Source organism: Lemur catta, chromosome X (genome assembly GCF_020740605.2).
Source record: "Lemur catta isolate mLemCat1 chromosome X, mLemCat1.pri, whole genome shotgun sequence".
Taxonomy (NCBI): Eukaryota; Metazoa; Chordata; class Mammalia; order Primates; family Lemuridae; genus Lemur; species Lemur catta.
Window position 1 is genome coordinate 37,620,164 of NC_059155.1, and position 19,889 is coordinate 37,640,052.

The following is a 19,889-nucleotide window of genomic DNA, read 5'->3' on the forward strand; positions in this document are numbered from 1 at the left end:
TTACTTTTCTAAAGAGGTTTGGGATTCTTGAAGATATAATGTTAAAAACTGGGCTCTTAGGAATAAGATATTTACATGGACTCAACATTTCTCCCAATAGATTGTTTACTAGTTGCAAAACAAAACAAAACCCCCAAAACCAAGAGCTATACAGTGGAAAAATCAGACAACACCTTGACTATATCATTAAAATTAATACCACCAATGAGGGGCAGATAGACATTGCATGCCTCCAGATCAGATGTGATACCAGAAGAAGGACACAATATCACCTATGCAGTACTCTGGCTAGAAATATTAGACTTACATACATAGTGGCGATGTATTGCACAACCTTGTGAATATATTAAAACAATTTAATTGTATACTTTAAATGGATGAATTCATGATTTGTGAATTATATCTTATTAAAACTTTTATTAAAAAGAAAGAATAGTGGAAAAGTGATCAATGGATGGGAGTATGACAAGGTCCAAGAGTATGGCCATAAGATTGGGAAGGTTGAGGAATAGGAAAATATTATTAGAGCTAAAAAGGTCAAAGAACTCAGAGGCCAGATTTGTTGGATGGGTCATCTACAGGGACTCTGAGGTTACCAAGAATGCTAACATATGACTAACAATCTCAATGTTAGTGTCTTTGAGAACAAGGACAATGACAAGACAACTATTAATTGGATTATCTGCAGAAAATGCTGCATCTTAGGCTCCCATATCTCTGCCCACCAGCAAAAGCATTCTAAGTATATCTGTGCATGTATTCATACATACACATACCTCAGAAATCAAACATATCTCTAAAAGTAATGTGATTAGAGGCACAGTCACATGGAGATGCTTTCCATTTAATATTTATATTTCCAATAGTTAGTTTATTTAAAATAGTGATTCTTAACTAATTTTATGATGGCCAAAATTTTTATAATCATAAAATTATAAAAAAACTAAACCAAATGGATTTTAATGCAATCTAAAAATTGACTTGAGTCATATGACATTCTTAATCTTACAGGGAAGCAAATCTAAGTCTTCAAAGAGTAAAACAAGTAAGGCTAAGGTGTCACAACTGCTAAGAGGCCAGTATTGTTTCATTTGTCACTATTTCTGATAGTGATTCCTTTGATGGAGACTGCATCATGAAATGTTGTAGGTGATATATAAGGCCAACTCCATGTACTGGGAGAAGAAAATTGGTAAGTTTAAAGTATGTAGAAATAATCCAGTAGAGAAGAAAAACATACTCCCTTAGTTTAGATTCCAAGTCCAACTGACTCCCGAGATTCAGTAACACATGCTGCCTCATTCCCATGGCATCAAGCTGACTCTCAAAGAGACCTGCCTTCTGCTCTTGCATCTAGTTTGCTGTGGTAGTCCCAGGATCACAAGACATGACAGTGAAATCACTTCTACAAGTCTTCTCTGAAAAAACATGAATGGAAAGGCTTACTTTTTAAAGGATTTCTGCTTGTTTATACGTTTTGGCTGCCCCAACCTCAACTCAAGCAATACTGTGTAGTCTGGAAATAGAAAACTAGTTTTGATGAAAGGTAAGTAATTAGATGGGTAAAGCTGCTGCTCATGAGTTCTGCAACATTCCAAATTCTTTTTTAATGCTTTTGATTTAACTTTGAGTTTTTACTATGCTGTTTCTAATATCTATTATATTTTTTCTAATATCTATTATTACCCCTCTATTAAAACAGTAGGACAGCAACAATGTTTCATATTTAAGACTCTTGATTTTCTATAGTTAATGTTTATTTCAAGCAATTTTGAAAAATTTATTATAAATAGCTTTATGCTATTAAATATTTATACTGTGAAGTTTTGAGGAACTCTCAAAGGCTTGTGTACAACTCCTTATTATTGGTAAAGGCAAATGAAAGGTAAGAGCAAAGTTCTCTGCACAATAAATAATTTCCTTGCAGTTCCAGAACGACTCAGCTTGTATCAGGGCAAAAGTAAATATGTTATGAAATAATGGCTAATTATGATTCTCTGTGCCACAGATGGTTTCTCACTGCCACTTGAGCCTACATCAAGTCTGTCCCCCATAGCAACAAGAAAAAAAGGAAGGGGAGGGTATAGTGCTAGAATCCTGAGATTACTCATGAAAAGTAAATTGCTATCTCTGTAACAATAACAATGTGGAGGTGTTGTTTCTTTATTTAATGGACAAAGGGAAGAAAGAAATGGTACAAAATATAAAATTGAATTCAAAATAAATTGAGGGATATAGAAGCAGAAATGCAAAATAAGATAGGAAAAAAGAAAAGGAGATAAAATAAGAACTCTCTTCCAAGAGTCAGCATTTTTCATCATCTCAAGAAATAGGCCTTCAGAAATGTAAAGGCAATTTGCTTGCAAGAGCATAAAAAGATTGTCATCAGAAACTTGCAATAAAGGATAAAGCGCCTATAAATTCATGGTTTCTGACTTCATTGTGGGGCGAGGGGCTCCTCAGTGCTATCCATCAATCATTTTTATTAACCCCAGATCAGTGGTTTTCATAAGCATCAGCTGAGGAGCTTTAGAAACTATCCATGCACAGACCCCACCCTCAGATATTCTGATATAATTGATCTGAGTGTAGCACACAGAGAGGAATTTTTTCAAAGGTTCCCAGGTGATTTTGATGGCTAAGGCCAAGAACCACTGTCTGCTTAGAGTCTAGTTGTCAGCAAACATTTTTGGTAAAGAGCCAATTATTGGTAAATAATTTACACTTTGTGGGCCACAAAGTCTCTGTTGTGCTGTTTCACTCTGCTGTTCTACTGCAAAAGCAGCCATAGACAGCAAGTAAATGAATGGGTGTGACAATAAAACTTTATTTACAAAAACAGGTGAAGGGCTGGATTTGGCCCATGGCCTTAATTTACCTACCCTTGGTTATTAAACTGTTTGCCCTTCTCAGCCCAAAACAGCTGTTCCAACCCTTTACCTATGTCATCCCTAAGCCTTTGATTTTTAGCAGATCACCTCTCATTCACTCTCAATGGGAAAACACAGGTCCCCTGGCAAGAAATCTTTCAACTTCCTCATCTATCACCTGCAGACTCAGTACCCCTACATCTGCATCTGTCCTTGTCTCTTTGCCTCCTTTTACAAAAGCAATGTCCCTTCTTTCCAAGGTGAATCTAATTCTTTCAATTATATTCTTAATTCCATCACCGTTCCATCTCTTCTGGGGCTCCACTCCATAAATAATTCCATTTCCTATGTCTTTAATCACACCCTTTCTACTGGCTCCTTTCCTTCAGTTAACAAATATATTCAGGTGTCATATTCTTAATCAAAGAACCTTGAAAGTCTTTCTCAACCTTGTGTCCTTCCCTAAATACTCACCCATGTCTCCTCTTCCCTTAGAAATTCCATACCTACTGCCTCTACTTCCTCTCTTCCCATTCACTCCTCAAGCTACTACAGTCTGGATTCTGTTCCCATTACTCCAGGGAAAGGGATTTTGTCAAGATCACCTAAAACCTTCATGTGGTAAATTCATAGTTCTTGTTTCACTTATTTTCTCTGAAGCATTTGACATTGTTGACTTCTTAAAACTCTCTCTGCATTTAGCTTTTGCAATACCATTATATCTGCCATAATTAGTTCTTTCTCTGCTAGCCACTTCCATGCTGGTATTCTCTAATATTTGACCAACTCTCTTCTCTTATGCTACATATTCTCACAATTATTCCCATGGCATCAACAACCACCTACATGTGACAACTCCCAACTTTTATCTCTAGCTCATGTCCTTTTCTCAAGCTCTGGGTCCGTATTTTCAAATATCTTTTGTGAGCTGTATTCAGGTATTATCTTCTCCAAATCTGCCCTTTTTTCTTTATTCCCATTTGGTTAGTAGCTTCACCAACAACCCAAATACCAAAGGTAAAATTATCCTTCTTCCTTGTGATCTCTAATAACCCACTGAGCACTCTTGTGCAGATGTTTTTAAAAAATTCTTTACCTGAAGACACTTCATTTCCATCTGTGCAGTGAATGGCAACCATACATGTTGAACCATATATAGTAGTCCTCCTCCCCTTCCAAATCCAATCAGCCACCCAATCCTGATGATTCTACCTCTGAAATATCTTGGCAATCCATTTTTTAGCCATCCCTGCTGTAATTGCTTTTAAGGCACACCCTAGTTGTCCCCCACCAAGATTATTTGCAATAACTTCCTAACAGTTTCTTTTTCACTTGAACACATCAGTAGCCCCTTACTTCCTTTGCTTATTTTTGCTTTCTCCTTAGGTCATTGTTCTCTTTGCTAAGAGGCAGTTTGTAAAACTTCACACAGTATTTCTATGGTAGAAGTGCCATGGTTCCATGCAAGGGAAGAGCGATCCTTCATCTTTGGTTGCCTTCTCTTCTTGATGAAGCACGATATCTCACTGAGCGTTTTGGTCTCAGCCTAATAGTCTGGGCACCATACTTTAAATAAGATAACAACAAAATTAAGTGCCTACTGAGAATGGTGATCACCATGGTGAAGGGACTCCAAGCCATAATCAATAAGAAGTAATGGGAAGAACTGGAAAATTTATTCTGGAGAGGATTCTAATTTTTTTTCCTGGAGCAAACTAATTTGGACACATTTTCCCTATATGAACTCCAGGACCATTGATCAACCATGTTTCCTCCTTAACAAAAATATAGCTCCTTTTCTCTAATAGGAAGTGCTTACTTATGGCTCCTTTTCCTTCATAGGAACTGCATACAAAGTGTTTCACATTTGGCTGTCTATTGGCCTGCCCATCATGGAAAGGAAGCCCACCAATCTGTAGTGCTGATTCCCCTGGGAAGACTTTCTTAGAAATGAAATCACATTTATATTTATCAGTATGCTAGAATAAAGGTTAATTTGAATGGGAGGCTAAGAATTTCCAATATCAATTCTCTAAATGTAATGCTGACTGCCCTAATTTTCTTAAGTAGAGGCACCTGACATATTACTTAATTTACGTGATTTTCCCCAAATTATTTTCTATGCCATCTAGCATTTGCCTTCTCAAAATTTTGCCCAATATATTCCATTTCCCTACCGTGCCTACATCATAATCTCAGAAAGAATTTCTTTTATTAAAAACCTACCTTTGGATCTGGTCCGGTTGAGGTAGTCTGTTGCTCTAAATGGGGTTATTTAAATCCTTCATTATTAAATTATCTTACCTTAATTCACAAATCTAAAAAATAAATCCCTTTTCCTATCACTTATAATAATAGCACTGTATTAATAAAGTGACAGATTTCATGAAGTTTGCAATAAGATCAAATCTTTCATTTAGTAAAAAGAATGAAACCCCTGCATTTATTAAGCAATCAGACAGTTGAAGTGGCCTGATAGGAATACTGATAGTGACCAGGGTTTGAGGCATATGCTAATAATTATCTTTTCATTGTAATCTTTTACCATAATATGAAATGGACTACCTGACTGACCAAATGAACAGACTCTTGCTGTCTTACTCTTATCCCACCTATTTCCCATCTTGGCCTCTGAAAAACAGGGTTACGACACGGTTTCCACCATGTCTATCAAAAGTCTTTCTATACACTTGGCTTTGAAATAAATTCAGGAAACAGAGGAGAGGAAGAGTGGTTAAAGGTAAGTGTTTTACTTGCAGTTTGAGGAATAGATTCCTATAGTCATAGTAATAACCTCCTCCAAGGCTAGCTAGAGGGAAGTTTGACAAACAATTCTCTCCAGTTTAAACATCCTATCCTTTTCTGAAAACACATGAATTCAAAACAAAGATTTTTTAAATATCCATATATTAAATGGTATTCTGCAATCTAAAATTGCTTTTACTGATAAGAACAAAATCCTAACCTTGGTACTGTACCATTTTGGCTTATATTTAAATGTTAAAAATTTTTGAAAAGTTTAATTTGGCCCTGTGTTTCATAATGAACTGCAGGCTACATTGTTTATAAATTCTCCTAAAAAAAGTTCCATTTTCACTCAGTTCACTCTAAACTTGTAAGAAAAAGGCAAATGGAAATCTGTAGGTAAGGAGAGGTTGAATTGTGCTTTATGGAAAAATAGTATTTAAAGCAGAGGCAGTCACCAAACGTGTTCTAATTGAACTGAGGATAAGAAATAAAGCTCTAGAAACCCTTTTAGAACTGGTCTTTATGTCCTACAGTTGAAATGAAGGAGAGATCTCATTAATTCTTTAGGAGTAAACATGGATAAATATATGTTTAACTGAGTTATAGAAATGGCTTTGCTTCCCACAGCTGCAAAGCAAGACAGCAAGACAGACCATTATGTGCTACATAATAAAATAATCTAAATGACATCGCATATAAAAATGTTCAGTAAACCTTTGATTATATGCCAAAATTTTAGCTTCAAATAACTCATTAGTAATAGATACAAGTTCCACAGTAAGTTAATTTTCCCTTTCGAATGAGATATTTCCATTAACAACACTCTTCCCCTCATCACAGAAATCTGTAATGATAACACATATATAGCACATTTTCTTTCATATCAGATGAAAACTAGAATAGTCAAAACATGCACACAGTTAAAGGCTTACCGAGGTGTACAAGTATCCCTCGCTGTTCATTGCCAAGTACAGCTTGGTTTGAACTCCTTGAATAGCCACCACTCGAAGACCAACAGGGATGAGGTTAAACAGAGCTGAAATTAAAAACAATGTGAAAACAATGTTACAATTATGAATCCCATAGCTTTTCAATGTTTCCAGTAGGACTGTCTGGTCCTCCAAAAGTAGTATATACTCGGTGAGGATAGAAAAATATGTATTTACACATATACAGGTAGATAGGTCCACATTCTACCTTTTAGTGTGTTTGATTCATGGTTGCAGTCACATAACTGGGGCTGTACCTACATATTCTCAAACACCCTGGAGAGAATGCAAGACTTTGGTCACAATTTCATGGTTTTTATAGTGTTGGAGGTGGGGAATCTTGATGCATCTGAAATGATACAGTCCCAGAAATTTGTCTATACATTAAATTGTGTCATCTTCAACAAATTTTAGTTTTAAACTGCTCCCCTAGATAACTGCTGAAATTCTTACAGGCATAGTTAAAAATCTACCAGCTGGAAAGAGATAGTCCTAGACTCTTAAAAGAGACACTAGTCCAATGCTCTCATCTAAATTATCTGCATTACTCCCTATGCAAAAATCCCAAAAATAAATCTAAGCCTTGTAAATAAGTCATTGTGTAGTCCTGTTCCCAAAGTAGTATTTCTTAACATTTTCCAAGGTAGAGGTGAGAGGGCTCCTAGCTTGTGGTCTTCAAGAGCAAAGGTTATAGGAATAAAAATAATAAACTTGAGGGAGGTTTATTTTATTATTATCATTTTTATTTGCAAAGTAGTTGCAAGTGGGCAGCCGGTTGGTGCCAGGGAGGACTTCGTTTCTCCATTTGAAGATCTGACTGCGTGAAACTTACACCCAGGCTTTCCTCACAACCACACACCACTCACTGGAGACAACCAGTGGGTGTCCTCCCACTACCAGCTGTCTACTCCCTCCCACACCGTGAATAAAAATAAAACGGTACATTTTTAAAATGTAGTGCTTGCCACACACATCTTTTGAAAATAGCCTGTGCACCTTTCTCTCAGGAGTCGTAGACCAATGTTGATGATTTTTGCCTTGTTTTGTAAGTTTATTGAGGATGATAAATCAGTCAGCTGTGGTTTCTGTGAACAAGAATGTAAAGGAGTCACCCCATGGGAAAGAATAATTTTTTCTGGGATCGCTTATATATGTGCATATATATTCTGCTGCAGTAGGTGGGGTAATATGGATGAGAAATATTAATGAGGAACTAAATATTCCTTGGTGAGCCTACAATGTATCTTTCCCTTGAAATCAGGGTGCTACCAAAGAGGAGCTAGGACATATTGTACAGTTCAAAAGACAAGTGTTCCTACCACATGCCACTGATGGCACTTCATTCAATACTCATCATATTAAAAGCTGTGCCCTTCTGTTACATGAGGTAAAGGAAAGTAATTGCACAGATTGCAAGCCAGGATCTCATGCTATATTTGACAAAGCAATGCACAGGCAAGAAGTCTGACACTTTAGAGCATGTCATGTATATGTCATATCTCTTTCTGTTGATAATGCCTTGCTCACAGCAGGTGCTCAACACACATTTGTGGATTGATAGCAATCTGTATGCTGAAAACACGGTACTACACTTTTAGAAAGTAATAGATAATCCCATTTATACAAAAGCTCATAGTTGAAAAATTTTGAGATCTAAAAAACCAAACCCAAACTTCCATATGGGTTTGGTTTAAAAGCCATATCACTACATACCATTTGACAACTGCAATACCAGCATATGCTTGAAACCTAGTTTAGTCATAGTAATAGGTGATGGAGAATGATAAATGAAATTCAGAATTATTTCTAGACCTTAATTTTCTGAACATTTTTAGTTCTCTTAATGCAGCTTGTAACAAGCAGAAGACAGAAAGAAAAAAGAAAGAGATGGATATGATTTTCACCTTGTTCCCCAATCACTCTGATTTGAGTTTTAATGAGCAATGAAATGCTTAAATTTCAAACATCAGACAATAATAGGAGGAAGAGAAGCAAAAATATCAGCAATCCATTCCTGAGATTATATAATCCTGAATAATGGTATTAACTACATAGTAGAACATGAATTTTTTATTATGTACTATAAATTTCTATAAAGCCTGATTCAAAAACAAGAAACACTACCCCAAAATAAAAACTTTAAGAGAGTAGTAAATGTTTAGAGTGGCTGGTCATACTAGACCAATCTTTTCATTTCATTAGACATTCAAGATAGATTATAAACTGGGTTGGCTTAAAATCTGTCTAAAGGGACAGTCTTTCCAGGTAAAAATGCAAAGAAATTATATCTGGGTGGGCTTGAACTGAATCAACATTTTCCTATATGCCTTTGTTTCTCTATATCTGGAGTCCCTCTTCATGGACTTAGATATAATTTTGATCAGGATGAAAATATTCTAAATATAAGAAGAAAATAATTGATTTCATTTGCATATCTAAACACATTCATTAAATACCAAAAATATCTTCTCCAATTTCAGTCACAGTTTTGAAGATGCTTTTAATAAATAAAAGTGCCTTTGTTTCTTGTTTGTTCTCTGTCATTTCTACATAAAAACAATCACCTATTAATACCTTGAAGGACCATTTTCTTAAAGCCGTACACCTAGTTGGCACTCAATGTTTGCTGAAGGCGACACTGAAGCCATGCTTGTCATCAGTTGGGCTAATGTCAATTTCTCAAAGGGAATAATTAATAAATGTATATTTTAATGTAAATTGGATAGACTTGACATGTTGAACTGGTAACAGCAGGTTTAAAGAGAAGTGGCATACTATTCTTCTAAAACAGACTTAATTGCACCCAGGGCAGATATAATAAAACTATTGCCACAAAATGTCTATCATCTTTTCCTTTTCAGGAGAAAATACATAATTTATAATGGCTGATTTGCTCATGATGAGATTTTATTGGACTGACATTTATCATTACAATAAATCTACATAAGGTAAGCTTAAATGTATAATATCAAACATATGGTTTTAGAAATGAATATGTCTGGCTAAATGTGAACTGATTTGTTCTACCATGATCTTGTTTATCATATCAGAATTAAAATAACATAAAATCAAATTGAACTAAATGAGGAAAATATGATAAAAATGAGAAAAATTAATAAAAATAAGAAACGTAACAAAAATATAAGCATAAAACCAGGAATATATATTAAGAAAATACTATATAAATGAAAGAGTTATAGTTGAAAAAACCAACTTGTATTCTTGTTCCACTCATTTAAAATAATTTAAAAAATACTGCCAAGAAAATTGCTTGGCTTTGGGGCATAGAAGTATAAATTTGGATGGCTAGACTTCTTCCTCTATTAGTTTAATCATTAAACCTTCTTTTTCATGACGGCTTAAGCTCCACAACATCCTCGATGGGGAAGCTGAGCTAGCTCACTAGCTTCTGGTCACTCTTGGCATCAGGGGTAGGTAGAGTCAAGCCCCACTGACTTGCTATCTCTTTTGAGATACTTTCCATCTGTCTGCATAATGTTATGACAATACTTACTTTTAGTTGACTTACCTCTCTTTATTTCAAACTGCCTAAACACAGATTCTTGTTTATCAGGTTATGTTCTTTAAAGGTGTTTCAATGCCATTAGTACACAGAAATGCCATGCATATCAGTCACAGTTATAAGGCAATCAAAGGCAGAAGCTATGCATACATAGGAATTGAAGAGCAAAATCTACTACATGATTTAAAACTCCATAGTAAGAAATGGAGCCTTGATTTATGCATCTGTGTGTGTGTGTGAGAGACAGAGAGGGAGAGAGAGAGAGAAAGAGAGAGAGAGATGTGTGTATTTCTTAAATTATTGCATACAATGTGACCTTGATGAGTTTGGCATATTGCTGTTAATAAGACACAGCACACGAATCATCTTTTTTTAAGTCTTTCTTTTCAGGAAACACATATGAACACTGGACCCAAAATATTTCTTCTCTGATTTGCACCTTGAGGAGATGTTAAAAATAGATGGGGGAAAGTTTCCTGGGTGGGGCTCATTGGCACCTAATCACGAACTTCCCTTCAATAGTGGCCAACAGACCCATTTTCCTGAGGCACTTTGGAAAACAGGGCAGTTTATACCCCAACACCAAAGTGTACATATAATTTGTGAGAATGTTTTATTATTGATCATCATGTACTAAAATCTGTTATTTGATTACAGTATAATCCTCTAGTTATACGTGGCTAACTGTTTCAAACAGAAGAGTATGCATAAAATGACAGCTAGGATTCACTATAAAACTTTAATATCATAACAGTAACATAGCATGTAACAAAACAGTGAGTACCGTTTAGTATGGAGGTTTTTCAACCTCAGTACCAACGAGCTTTCTTCAAGGGTAATTAAAAGTGACTTCCTCTTGAAGTCACAGCTTGGCCATTAGCCCAGGAAGCATTCCTAAAAGGTGAGAAACTCTTTACACTTAACATCCGAATTCCTGTCAATGGCTTTGCTATCTGTAGCCATGTATCTATAAAAAATCACAGTTCTCATTAGCACTCAGACCTACTTTCCTTGGCTGTATTCTCAGCCTACAATGGGAATATTACTGGGAAATTATCAAAATTTGAGGGAAATTCAGTAGAAATTAGGGAAAACGGATAATGAATTGTGAGAACTAAGTGTTTTAGCCTCATGGAACATTTAATGGATTTCCAGAAATCTGTAAATTGTAAGAAAACACCAGTTATCATTGAAGAGAAGGCTGCACTACTGGTGATATTATGTTTTTATTACTGCAAATAAATAAAGCATATGTAATTAAAGGTTATGTAACATCTTGGAATCATCTTCCTTCAATAATTAGAAATAAAACAGAGATTATTTTTGCTGCATTTCCTTTTTAGGTTCACCATTCTGGTCTCTGATTTGGTCTTTACTTAAACCATGGTTAAAAATAAAGCACTAAAAGAAATCCTTTTACCCACCTGTGGAGGTATTTCAATGTTAAAATCCTATTAGTCTCAGAGTTATCAGTGTGTGTGTGGACGGGGCAGCAGAAGTGAAAGCCTGTAATGATGAATTCTCATGGTATGAAACCACTCCTCTCTCTTGGGTAGAGACTGATTCTTAAGAGTAGCGATAACATGCTATTTCAGGATCAGTGTGTGGGAGAGTAAATTTTCTGTGGGAAAAAGTAATAAAATCCAAAGGACAGCCATAAATCTATCTAGATTGCCATGGAGATGACATTTGGATTGTTCTTCAGATGGTGTCAACATTATTTGCTCTAGTTGACTATTTTAGGTATTTTCATGTTTAACTTCCTTTAGGTTAACCTGTGTAAACAGGATTATGTAGTGTGACTATATTTTGTATTCACTTCAGGATTCAGCAGGGGTTATTTATTTTAAAACAAATAAAAAGAACACAAGGTCAACAACATGCTGGCATATACTATTTATTTTGCAGTCACTTACTATAAGTACTGTCCTCATCTCTGGTGCCATCAATGGTTCCATCTGCTTGCAGCTGCAAGTGGAAGCCTTGTCGACTGTACAGTTTGGTAACTATTCCCTTAAGCTGAGGCTCTGCAAAGAGAACAATGGTTTGGGTCAATTGATAAATTGTGCATGCGTAGTTTAAAAGACTCAGAATTTAAAATTCTAATTTCATTTATAAATTTTAGTGGAAAAGGTCAAACTAAACTTTTTAAAGAGTCCTTTAAAAAGGAAAAAAGAAAACAAACTCCAAGTTTCACAATAAATCTCAAAACTGAAGAAATATTTGATTTCTACCTGGAAACAATGGCATAAAGCCCTAAAGCTTCTGACAGGGTCTACAGTTTCTGATAGCCTGTCCTTTGGCTTACAGAGTGGTACTCTCATTGAGTATTTGGAATGGGTTGGCAAATGGCATATTCTGTCTTTTCACAATGTGCCACTTTTCATGTGAAAGGAAAAGGAAAAATACAAAGATAATTAATTTAGAGTTGTTTGCCAACCTGGTACCAAAAACCCACCAGCAAAGACTTCCTTCAGAATTACCACAATTTGAATAAATAATCCCCTCCATTCTAAGAAGGTTGAAAATGCATAAATAACCTAGAACCCCATCAAATGATCTGTATTTAGAAAATTGAGCCTTTGATACAAAAAAGGGAGGGGGAAGATAAAACAGCCATCACCATATCCTATCATATTAATTATCATTAGAGCTAATGGGTGTGAAAGAGTAGGGCTGTTGTTCGTAGGAAAGAAAAAAAATTAGTGCATACTTATTTTCAAATTTAATATCAAAAATATGATTATCCAAAATGAGTTCTTAATTAAAACAATTTTCAATTATGAATCACCATAGATTAGTCAAGTGCCTAATTTACCAATAATAGCCATATTATCCAAAATTTGCTTTAACTGAATACAGACACCTGTGCTGAAATAATATTTATGTGATTATTCATGCCACATAATCATGCTTTGCAATCACTTAAGCCTTTTTAAAACAACCCTAATTTACAGCTAATGCGTTAAAAACTTTGTGCAAACAGAAAACGTAGGTCTGCGTTTCCATTCCAGGGTGTGTAGAAGACATAAATTCAGAAATAACAGATCGATGAGTACGTCTGATTTTCTACACTACTTATCTGGTAAAAAAGTAGAAAATAGTGTAAAAGATTCATTTGGCTAAGATAGGCAAATAAGCTGCATGTTCTCCTGAAGGTCTACCTTGACGCAACCTGACACCTAGAGCTCTAGAGCTGTCTGAATTTCCCCACACCAGAATGTCGCGCTACTCTTATCACTGAAAAGATTCAAAAGGACCCACAATTTGGCTAGGAGTTTAAGTTCTCCCTTTAATCCTACATTTTAGTAGCCAGAACCAGTTTTACCAGTCTAACCAGATCACTAAGCTCTTTGCGGCAAGGTTCTAGAAATCCGCGCCTGCCCCCCCCCCCCGCCCCCTCCCCTGGCCCCAGCAAACATTTCAAAGCTGCACCACAAAGTCAAGTCTGTCCCAAAAAGCTTAAAAGTAATCAAAGAAACGCAGTGCCTAGATAGAAGCAGCCCACATCCCTTGGGGGTGGAAAGCTGGAGGGGAAGGGTCTGACAGGCAGAGATAAAGGCAAGAGAGGCATTCCCCAGGCTCTCCTGGGAAGGGGGGACGGGCAATGGTGTCTGCCCAGCTCTGAGCCTGCAATTTCCACGCCACACACATCATAGCCATGCCTAGGTCACGCCTGCCCAGAGACCACCGGACATGCACATATGTGACATGTCTCAAGCTCCGGGCGCGACTCCTGAGCAGGGTAATGCCCCCAGGCTCTGCGCCTGTCCCAGAGCAGTTGCAATGCAGCAAGCCTGTTACTGTTACGAAGGAGGCAAGAAAGCAATCGCCTTCCCACGCACGCACACCGGCTAGGTGGCCTCATCCGTACAAGAGGGGCCACCGACAAACTCACCTATGCTTACATTCCGGCCTCATCCCGCCCCCTCCACACTTATAAAGTATGGGAGGAAAAAAAAAAAGCTAAAGCCCCTTCCGACCTGGTCTTCTTCTGCGCCTCTTCTTGGAGCCGAAGAGTTTGACCCGGGAAAAGACATTTAACTTGTTTTTGTCGCAGCTGGTCTTGCCTTTACTGGGGCTGCTGACACACTTGCAGGCGTTGGATTTCTCGCGCTCGCGGGCTTGTCTCTTCTGACGGATCAGCGAGCTGGCGATAGCCGCCGCCATGGCCACGACGCCCACCACCACCACTTCTTTTGCTGCCCCTCTCTGGGTTCGCCTCCTCCTCCTTCTCCTCCGCTGCTCGTCCGCTGTCTCGCGCCTTCACCGTCTTGGTCTCCTTAGCCTGCGTTCGCCCGGGCTTCTCTGCACTCGGGCTTCAGCCGAGGAGGGGGCTCAGCATGCCGTCCGAGCTCCTCTGGCGGTGGACCGGCACCCGCGCGGGCTGCTGGCTGCCGGGGTCCGAGGCGACGCCACAGCCTCGGGCCGGGATCGCGGGCGAGACTGGCAGGCGGAGGCAGAGCTTCGTGGCTGCGTACGCTCGGCCCCTGCGCCCCCGAGGACACTGTGCAAGTCCAAGTGGCTCGGGTCGGAGTTTCGCGGCACCCCCCGCCCTGTGCCGCGCGGAGGGGGCCAGAGGAGGGAGGCGGGCAGAGGGAATGAGCGCGGGCGGGAGAGAGGCCGGGAGCGCGGGCGGCCGGAGGGAGGAGGGAGGAGGAAGCGCGCGGGGGAGCGCGCCCTCACCCTGGCCCCTCCGAGTCTTCCACTAGTCCTTGCAACTTCTTGGCTTGATAATCAGGAAAAGTTGGCCCATGCCAGCTTTCCGACAGGGATCAAACAGGTAATGGCCTCGCATCTTCGCTGTTGCTGCTGCTCTGGGCGCGGCACAGTCGCAGCACAGAAATTCAGTCGCCGCAGGCACCCTCCGGAACGGCGCGACTGCCTCCCCGCAGCCCCCTCCCGCGGCGGCCCCTCCCTCCCGGAGCCGAGCCCACTGGCTGCGGGCCGCGGGCCGCCCCCTCCCGCCCCACCCCCCAAGTCCCCGCCAGCCTCTCGGGCTAACACCTGTAGGGGCTTAGGCACTGCCCCATCGCCCAAATCCTTCTCCCTTCCTTTCCCCGAAAGGAGCTTCGGGAGGAAACAGTGATGGAGGAGGTACCAGGATGAGGTAGTTGGGTTGAAGGAGCGGGGGTTTGCTCAGCGATGGGGGATGGCGGGGTGGGGGTGTTTCGTTAGTGTTTGAGCTAGCTAGATTGTGCTCGGGCTGGAGCCTCTGGGAAGTTAGCCAGACCCTTGCCCCAGGCTTGGACTCATCCCCCCACCCACCTATCCACCCCCCTGCCAAGGTATTTTGCTTGGCGACCCTTGTAGCCCTTTTAGAGAGGAGGCCAGGGTTCCCAGACGGGCTCAGCCCTCGCGGCAGCAGCAACAGCAGCAGCAGGCACTGCAGAGCTACGCCCGCACACCACGCTGCCACCCAGTGGTTTTTGCTGACTTTTCATTTCACGCCAAATTTGTGCGGCCCGACCCCCGTTTTCCCTCTGCACCCCCTCATCTGTCCGTTTGGGTTTGGGTATTTGGGAAATGCATAGCCGAGGCACTTTATTTAAGCTCCGGCCCATCTCCAATTTCCTAAGTTCTGTTTTTCTGCTCCTTAAACTCAGACAGCCTCCCTTCCTCCAGTTCTGGAATCCAGTCTGGCTTTTTGCTGGCCTCACTCTATTAACAAGTTCTTTCCTCTCCCTGTGCTCTGTTTTATTCTAGAGCAGAAAAAGGGGGTTTGAGGGCACGAATTCAGTAAAGAGAATGGCCCATCCACATCCTTACCTTCAAATAGACGCAATTGTTTTACTATTTTACTTGAGTTCTGAGGCTGAAATCAAAGCCTCAGTTCACAGGGCTGCTCTATCTTGGAGCTGCCACTACACTGCCTTTATTGGAGTCCTACACTTCCCCCTCTCCATCTTTTCAGAATCGATGTAGATGCAAAACCAAATGCTCAACCAGCCCCAGACTCTAGCCCTTCCTTCTTGTCTGGCCTCCCAACAAGCTCGGACTAAGCAACACTGAAACAATTTCTGGCATCTTAGCTCATAATAGCTGAATCATCTGACCCTTCTGTAGATTTCATTGCTTCACAGGCAAAGCTGCTGCTACCTCCCCTTCCACTTCTCCCCATTCTTGAAATGTCTCTTGCTCCATCAGAAGCACCACCGTTTCTCTGCAAGGTAGGCTGGGGTGAAGGTTGCAGGGGCTGAGACGGATAGTTACAGGAGAATGGTGCCACAGGGTCTGAAATCTTCCATCTACTCCTTTGTGCTTGGCTTTCCCAAAAGAAAAAGGACAAGGTAGAAGAGAGTTTTAGCACCTCAAGTCAATTCAAGTATCCACTTTAAACTTTAATTTATGGGGAAAAATCCCTGGTCTGCTCCCACTGGATCTTGAACACCTAGAAAATTGGGACAGAGTCTTGTTCACCACTATATTCCCATCTCTTGGCACAATTCCTGTCCTAGTCTATGCTTAATACTAGTTTGTCGCAAATGATTGATGAATGACTGATATATATTGATTCTGAAGGGTAGGAAGGTATTTCCCAGCTCAGAATGTATGTGATTGTTGGTTAAATTTTAGGCACCACGAAGTGAAATAATCTCACCAAAAAAAGGGTCAGAAGAAGCTTTGACCAGGGCCAAATATTTAGAATAGGTGATCAACAGTTAAGAGGTCCCTGTTTTTACCTTCTGCTGAGCACCAACCCCAAGGACCTTTTTTCCTTGCTTTTGCTTCTCTCTTGGGACCCTGATCCAGAGCAAGCATGAAAAAGCTAAAGAAGGACAAAGATCTAATTCATGAAAGGGACAGACCTTGGGAAGAATGAGCAATGGCACTGGGAAAATGAAAAGGGCTTTCCTCCATCCTTTTCCCTTCACTTCTCCCAGAGAGCCCTCACTGTTTGCCCCTGCAAATATCATTCATAGAAGTATTTTTAGGAAGCCTGTAGAATTACTGGGATGGCCACTTGAGTGGATTAAACAGCTTAAACAGACCCCAAGAAAACTTCAGGGATATACAGTGAGAAGGGAGGACACTTATCATTGCAGAGTTGCAAATGCAAACATGTAAATACATCCCTTCTGTTTCTAACTTCTATTTACCACCCACAGCTTTTTTGATAGAGAATTAAACTCTCTGCCATGAGCTCATGGAACCACTGGACCAAAGCTGACAACTGGATGATTCTACAGGTGTTTGCAGATAACTTTCTTGCTCTAATCCTTCTCTCCTTAATTAAATTTTATAATCTTGAAAAATGAGGAGTATGGGAAGAAACCAGTTTCTCCCTCTGCCACATGTTCCTGTTACCTCACAAAAGGTGCTTCTGCCTTTTTACATCCCCCCTTGAGTTATTGTTCTTCGTAGACAGGAAAATATTTGTTACATTATTGATGAGACTAGAAAAGGAAGCTTCTAACTCTGTGATCTGTCTGCCTGCAGACCACATGCATTCTCCTCACTCCTTCACTAAGAGAACTCAGAGAGGCCTGTGAGTAGAGGATAAGTTCAATCTGGGGTGGAAAGTTAAGGAAGACCATTTTGAGTTTGTGTCCAAATCATATTGTCCAATCAACTTAACCATTAATAAAGCAGATATTGTCATGCTTTGCTAATTCTCATGTCTATTTTCCAGGTGCTTAGGAATTCAGAGAAAAGTTTGAATATTACTCTCAAATCACCGGGGAACTATGGCAAAGTCCCATCCATCTCGAGAAGGCATAATGAAAGACATATTGCAGCCAATCCCAGAGAAGCATATTTTGCCTTTACTTTCTGCCCCACTGCTACCCCAAACCAATAGTATGGCATTTTAGTAAGAGGAAGAATAAAGAAGTCCCTTTTGATACCTATTTCCAAATGCCTTTCTCTCCTGTCTTGATTTATACCTAGCAGTTCACACTGTACCCTTGCTATGGAACTTCCTGGATCTCCTTCAGATTCGTAGAGTTTCAATTTACTCTGCTTAACTTTGGTGCTTCCAACTCCTCTATGCTGGGTGAGTACACTCTCCATTTTCCTCCCAGACCTCCTCTCTCCTATATCACTGCTCACCAAGCTCTCTCCTTGACCGTGTTCAGGAAGAAAGCATTCTTAGCTCCTTTCCTCTATCTCAGCTCCCAAAGAGTTCTAGCCTGGCTGACAGGAGGCATATGTTTTAATCCCACGTCTGCCACTATGTGACCTTGGGAATGTCATTACTCTATACTACAGGCCTTAGTTTTCCCATCTTTAACGTAATGCTTAGGCAAGATTCATGGCTTTCAAACTGTATTCTGCAGCACACTAAGAGTACGTGGACATAAGTTCCCTCACCAATGTTTCATCCATAGCCTTCATCTATTTTAACTATAACCACTTAACTATATCAACTTCTTTCATATGTTTTATATACTGGGCTCAGTGTATTATTTCTTATGAAAAAAATTAAAAGATTCTGCTACTAAAAACAAAATGTTTAGAAACCTCTAGATGACATGTTCCTTACAGTCCTTTTGGCTCTGGGAGCCTATGAATTTTTTTTACATGTGGCCCTGTTCCCTCTACCTCTTTATCTTTCCTTCCTCATACTTCCCATATCTCCACTCCTTCCCTCACCCACCAGAACATAAATTCTAAATTGGATTCCAAAGAAAAACACAAAAGTCCCTTTGGCTCCACTCCTCATGGGTTCACTTGAGAACCAGGTTTCAGCATTCTTTTCAGAGAGAGTTATATGAGTTATCAGGGTATAGAATGCTGATCATTCTCTGCCAGTCCCTTTTGGCAGGCCTCAGATGAGCTGTAAGGAAGCTTGAGGGGACCTACTCTCAAGAGGCATCTCCAGGAGAGAGACAGAAACCCAAACAGATGTGACTGTGATGAGTAAAAATGAGAGAATTCAGACAGCCTAATCAGGAGCAGCCTCAGTCCCTTTTAAGCAGTAAGAAATTGGCTGTGTTTCTGAAACTCTGAAAAGGAGAGATTTCAAACACCTTTCCTCCGTGAAGATAAACTTAATCAGAGCCACTTGCCTGTCTGCTCTCCATCACCACTAACAGTTCATCAAAATATCTGAGTGGTCAGTTACCAGGTCAGGACTGATGATGAGTTCAAACGGAGGAAAGGGAGGCAGGTTCAAGTGCACCAATGTCAAGCAACACTGAGATCTCCCCATTCACTGGGTAGGGCAGCAGAGAGAATATTTAGGAGATGGGGCAGCCAAGTATCACCTTTTTTTGGTCTACCTAATTATGTACAAAAGCCTAGAGAAACAACTGGATAGAAATACAAATGAGGAGATTAGAGAAAAGTCATTAGAATAGGCTTTTGCCACTTAACTCCAAGCAGGAAGAAAAATGCAATTTAAGGAAATCTTGTTATTGTCACACTGGAATTTCAGGGACAGAAAAACTACTGTATTCTGTAGAATAACCTGATACATTTATTAGCTGGCTAAGAGTCTCTGCTAGTCAGATCATTTGGGGGAGTTATACTTCAGAAACAAGGATCTCTAGAACCAATTTTATAGAAATTGATTGGCTCTCCTGATCTGCACTCAGAATGAAAAGGTACGGGACCCTAGGTTTGCATCACACTAGGATGGTGGTTTGGTCTTCATTATGTTCTCTCTCTGAGATAATTCTCTAAATAGTTAAGCTATAGAATTTACTGAAGCTACCTCTGATTTATATTTAAAATCAATTGAGCAAACACTGATTAATTCTGATCCTTAAGAAGAAAAATCCTATAACCCACATAAAATTTTCATTGTTCAGTCAT

General features: G+C 39.7%; 1 protein-coding gene and 1 long non-coding RNA gene across 5 annotated transcripts in view; one reads left to right on the top strand and one right to left on the bottom strand.

Annotated features, from left to right (window-relative positions):
* Positions 1 to 19,889, bottom strand: part of FGF13 (fibroblast growth factor 13) — a 510,355-nt gene that overhangs the window by 58,658 nt on the left and 431,808 nt on the right. For 2 of the 3 annotated variants that reach the window (XM_045538562.1, XM_045538561.1), the window contains 2 exons: positions 12,047 to 12,157; positions 6,551 to 6,654 (listed from right to left, as the gene is read on the bottom strand). In XM_045538562.1, coding sequence (XP_045394518.1) covers positions 6,551 to 6,654; positions 12,047 to 12,157 — 215 coding nt within the window. Of the gene's footprint in view, positions 1 to 6,550; positions 6,655 to 12,046; positions 12,158 to 14,113; positions 14,336 to 19,889 lie in introns of those variants that run through there. The other variant, XM_045538560.1, reaches the window with a different exon arrangement.
* LOC123628678 lies at positions 15,130 to 17,955 on the top strand. Of its 2 annotated transcripts, XR_006731724.1 has the most exons (4): positions 15,130 to 15,240; positions 16,197 to 16,300; positions 17,240 to 17,320; positions 17,764 to 17,955. It is a non-coding gene; the product is annotated as an uncharacterized LOC123628678 (long non-coding RNA). The 2 variants fall into 2 exon arrangements; XR_006731723.1 differs by lacking the exon at positions 15,130 to 15,240 and having other exon boundaries at positions 15,849 to 16,300.